This window comes from Protopterus annectens, chromosome 9.part0, assembly GCF_019279795.1.
Source record: "Protopterus annectens isolate FY-2018-M chromosome 9.part0, PAN1.0, whole genome shotgun sequence".
Taxonomy (NCBI): Eukaryota; Metazoa; Chordata; order Ceratodontiformes; family Protopteridae; genus Protopterus; species Protopterus annectens.
Genome location: NC_056743.1, coordinates 1,250,006,115 through 1,250,011,481, shown reverse-complemented (window position 1 = coordinate 1,250,011,481; position 5,367 = coordinate 1,250,006,115). Strand labels below are relative to the sequence as shown.

Here is a 5,367-nt window from a genome sequence, read left to right as displayed (position 1 = left end):
AGGAGGCAGGTAAAATGAATGGACTGGCTGAATGACAAGTCATCGTCTACTTTGGGCATAAAAGAAGGGTTAGTCCGCAAGGACACCCTGCCTTTATGAAAAACCAAAAAGGGAGGCGAGGCCATAAGGGCCTGGAGTTCAGATGCACGTCTGGCTTAAGTTAAAGCTAGTAGTAGTACAGTTTTCCAGGAACAATGTTACAGGGAAGCTGATGAAGCTGGCTCAAAAGGGGGGACAGTCAGCTTTTCTAGTACAAAATTAAGATCCCAGGGAGGAGGAATAAGTTTCCTGGGAGGTCTAATGTGAAGGATGCCTTTAAGAAATTGTTTAGCCTCAAATCTGATAGCTAGAGGGGGGAATAAAGGCCGAGAGGTAGAGATAACAGACATGTGGGCCTTTCACAGAAAGTACAGTTGTGTACACTTACCATAAATGTAGATGTTCGAGTGTACACTCACTGTTGCAGTCATCACCTGTGGGTTATCCCTGCTGTGGCAGCCCTCGGCCGGTGTGAATACCAAAGTCTGAAATAACCTCTTCCCTTACCCTTTTAAGTGGGGAAGCAGTGCTTGGGCTAAGACTGAAACACCTGAAGGAGCCCTAAGGGCCTCATAAGGGCCTTGAAAAGCCCTTGGGTTAATTGTTCCCAATCGCTTTGAGGGTCTTTTGGAGGAGACAAGTGATTGGTTTTCTGCTTCTTTTTAAGATGCATGTCTGCCCTATGTAATGTAGGAGGCCCAGACATGGGCCTACATTCAATAATATTAGAGTGAACTTCCTCCCTCCCAAGAATCTGAGGTATCCCCCTAAGGCCTTCTCTAATCACAAGCCAAGGTTCCCCCTGTACATCCAAAACAGATGCATGCTAAGCCTCTGAGGATATGCCTGCGGTCGGATACAAGCCGGCCTCAGTATCTGGCTTGGCCTGTGAATCGGGACCAGAAAATGTACGCATCTTCAACTCTCATCCGCCTCCGAAGAAATGTCAGTGGTAAGAGGTGCAGCAGATGGTTCAGGCCTCAGCTTTTTGGTCTTGTACTTTGTAACCTACTCAACCTTGGGCCCGAGGATCCTGCTATTGTGCTTTTAGATAGCAACTTTTAACATTGGTTCTCCAACTAAATATCTAAAAAGGAAAGTCTACTTCTTATGGTCTTTGGCACAAAGGCCTGGCAAACGGGACAAGATTTGTGGTCGTGGGTAAGCTCTAAGTAGAAAAAACACTGGAGATGGCTATGCTTATGTGGAATTTGTCTTCCACACTGGCATTTGTCTTTTTTGGATGACATGAACCCTACCACACAACAGTAGCAACAGAAACAAGAATTCCCTAATGGGATACTTATCTGCGAAAAAACACTGGAATACAGCAAACTACTTGGGTGAGCAGACCAGCGTTTGACAACAGGTGGCAGAGAAGTTCTTAGGGCAGTGCATATGTACATCACTTTTATGGCAGACGTATGATAGCAGCCTACATGCGATGTACCATGCACCTTACAGTAGTGAAAGACTTTTGTATACTTGCCACCTTTGGGTGGCCTACGGCAGGGATATCCCTCATGTAAAGACTACTGCAAAAGATGAACAGAAGGACATCTGCCTAGCACTAAAATATCTTTTTTTTTTAAGATTAAAACCAGGCAAATCTTCTCAAAGGCCAATCCATAGCTGTACAACTGGCAAGTCAAACCTTGCTCTCAAAGGACAGTTGAAGGCATAAAAAACATTTAAGAATGAGCAAACAATAAATCTCTAGTTATATGTTGACACTTACTGTATGTATTATACATATTAAACATTCTTTTACACACACACACACACACACACACACACACACACACACACACACACACACACACACGTGCATGCACAGTGTTATCTATGCATGTAATCAGATATACTTGTGATATCTATGTACACGTGTGTAGACGCATGACATATACACTAACTGGATACTTGTACATCTGTGGAATACTGAAATAAACTTCTAGTTGCACTCCATTTAAACTCCTGAGACTGTATAAAATTCAAAAATGTTATCTCGCACACACTCTCTCAATTACCAACATTAAAAAATACAAGCTACCAGTGACAAAGACAGATGGTGGGGAGAGGAAACAAATATACAGATCACCACCACCATCACCACCAGGGTGTCACAGACTCTAAAATGTGTCCAGAGAGTAAAGGCTTTCATATACAAATTAAAATTTCACATCTTCAGAACCAGAAATGTCTTCTGAATGAAGAGCTTCTGCCCCCCTTACAGTTCTTAAGCACAGCATATAATTTTAAATAACAGTAAAATAACAAAATAACACATTAATATCTCCAGATGACTTCAGGCATTTTTGGATTCAGTGCCAGGATGATCAATGACATTCCAACCCCAAATAAATGATGTCATTGAGTGCTATACTGTTGCAATAGTCTGACACTTAAAATGTTGCATTCAAAGAGACCAGGGATAGTGAAAAGCAGCTTCAAGACCTCCAAGACGTACACTACGAAGTGATCGGTTTGCAAGCTTTAAAACATTTAGAACAAAGGTGATGAGTCCATTGGCACATCAAAATAGCAAATACTGGCTGCTGAAGGATGACAAATCAAAACAGGACTGTCATTTGGCCTGCACATGAGGTATGCTTGGTATCAAGTAAATGCCCACCATTCATTTCCATCCACTTTCTGTTGAATATCTAAACTTCATATATCATGTGCATTGACACTGTCTGAAAAGTCTCTGTGATGTCTTTTTTGACAAAGCCTTTACTTTGTTCTTGAAATGGAGATTCTTTCCACCACTCGCTTGCTTGGAATACTACCTGCCATGCTAACAAAGTCATACTGAAGAGCATCAGGAGTGGTGATCCCTTAAAAATGTCTGGTAAAGATACCTGATTCAGCAGTCTTCCAGCTATGGATCCAAAACTGAAGCAGGAATTGAGAGGGGTTCAAGCAACACTGTACACATGGCAAGACAGGAATTCAAAAAGTCTTTAAATTAAATGGTGTGCACCATAAAGTGCATATAATGAAAGCCATCTTCACTTTAGAGCTAACAATGCATGGAGCAGTTTTTACATCACCTGGTGCATACACGAAGAGGCTCTCATGAAATGAAATGTAGAGAAATGGGGGAAGAGAAATCTAGCTAAGAGAAGGATGGAGGCATAGAAGCTAGCTTTAAAATTAGACAAGAATACAACCAAAGCCTGATGGATGTTGAACCGTTTGGGATCAATACTGTTTCTTCTGTGACCCAAAACTGCTCAAATTTTCTGTACCATTCCAGTGCAAAAACATCAATGCTCCCCTCCCACCCAGTCCCTCAGTTTTTTTAATCTAAACAAAAGAAAGAAAACAAAAACAATAGAAAAAGATAACAAAACAGAAAAATAATTAAAAAACCTGAAAGTAATCACAGCAGTGCACATTCGTTAAAAAAGCAACAGTTCCACGAGCCCCATAGCATGATGGGTCTTTTGAATACTTTTGGGTATGTTTCATACCCCAAAAAATCCAAGTCAAACTTCACTTTGTCCACAGACAACAGAAGTCACACAGTTGTACATCTCCCCATGATCAAAGCTTAGTCTCTCAACAATGCCAGCTAAGCAGCTCTGATATGGGGATGGGGTAAAGGCAAACAGCCAGAAGTATCAAGCTGGAGAGAAATCCATTTAATGCCAGTTAGTCAGGGTCTGTTGCTGCTCTTTGGCACCATTGTTGGCTTATTTAACTCATTGACGGGTGAGCGAACTTTCTCCTTCATCTTCGGAATCCGTTCAATCAACAGCTGTGTCTGGTTATATGCTTCTTTCAACTCCTTTTTCCACTGTACAAATTCAGGATCACTCTGTAAATTGCAGAAAAAGAGAAAATGTGACATTCAGTAATTGCAAATATAAAACCAAGAATGAAAGGTGACAAAAGTAATTGGGAAAAAATTAAAATGCATATCAGTAAATAGCTAATTCACCAACTTGTGAGGAACTGCAATTTTTTTTAGTTTCTGCAGCAGTAACGGTATAAGCAATGTACAAGCCTTTCCAATTATGGAAAGGCGGACAATGTCGAACTTTAAAGGAAAAGTCATCTTCAAACAACTCAACACCATGTGGCCACTACTTTCCATTCAAATGGTTATCCCATTTCATAAAAATACACATAAGAACACAGCACCACTGTAAGGTCAAGCAGTAGCTAGAGCTCAGACTAAAATGAAAATGATTTCATTCTACTTCCTCCAACAGGACTACAATGTAATGTACAGTACAGCCCATATACTCACATGCGAGGAAGAAATGGTAAATTATGTTTTTCAGTCAGACTGATGACAATCGATCTACAATGAACAAGAAACCAAGGGGACCATTCTACTGTCTTTCTTAAACAATGAGTTGGTGATCTATATATACATGCAAACAGCATCATACATTTTTTTTTTAAATTTTCCTCCTGATCCTGCTGACCATCAGCCTCTATTCACCAGCATGACTGATCCTTTCTCTCCTCAGTCAAAAAATATTTAGCAGATGGTAGGAGAAAAGGCACCAGCAGTAAGATCATCATTCAAACAGTCAGGGATTTTTGTCCTGAACTTTAACTCCTCTTCTAGGCAACTTAAGTACTAGCAAAATAAGGGACTTGCAGTACTAATCCATTGATATTTGTAAGCTTTCATGCAAGCTCCAAATCTAGCTATAGCAGTATGTACTATCTGAAAGACCAAAAAACACATATTGGCTACTGCTTCTTACCTTGGAATGGGTTAACACCCCTCCAACTGGATGAGTGAGCTAGCATAAACTACTGCTACCACCCTCACCAGCTAGCTCCTCTAAAAGAAGGGTCTCTAGCTGATTATGGGTCACACAGGTCATATTTTATGCAGGGAAATTAGGCATATACCAGTTCTTGTTTAGCAACTATACAGTCTGACACAGAAAAAAAAATAATTTACATATTAATATTTGCCATTAAAGACACTCATAATCTGCCATGCATACTGGACATACAAGGACATTCTCTAATGTCAGACTACCACCATCATCTGATGGTTAAGCAGCAGTAAATGACTGCTTCTACTGCCAGCAATATTTTGTGCTTAAAAGAAACAGCATCTGTGAGAGAACTGACATTGTCACGTGAAGGTGCCAGAAGCATCACACCCAACCACTATGACAACTTAAACCATTCTAACATTCTGGATACAAATGCAGAATGTACACTGTGAAAAATATGGTGTACGACTGCTGTGATAACAAGCAAACTATCACAGCACATAACAATAAGCCCAGCTCACAAAAACATACTTCTCTTGTTATAAAAAAAGTGTTCATAAACCTGATGACTGTCCTA

The 5,367-nt window shown here is 40.4% G+C and overlaps 1 protein-coding gene across 1 annotated transcript in view; it reads right to left on the bottom strand.

The window, feature by feature from the left end:
* Positions 1 to 1,532: 1,532 nt before the first annotated feature.
* The window catches only part of LOC122811972 (beta-adrenergic receptor kinase 1-like), a 2,445,913-nt gene continuing 2,442,078 nt past the window's right edge, over positions 1,533 to 5,367 (bottom strand). Inside the window, exon 24 of the mRNA XM_044084173.1 lies at positions 1,533 to 3,862. Coding sequence (XP_043940108.1) covers positions 3,701 to 3,862 — 162 coding nt within the window. The 3' untranslated portion in view covers positions 1,533 to 3,700. The remainder of the gene's footprint in view (positions 3,863 to 5,367) is intronic.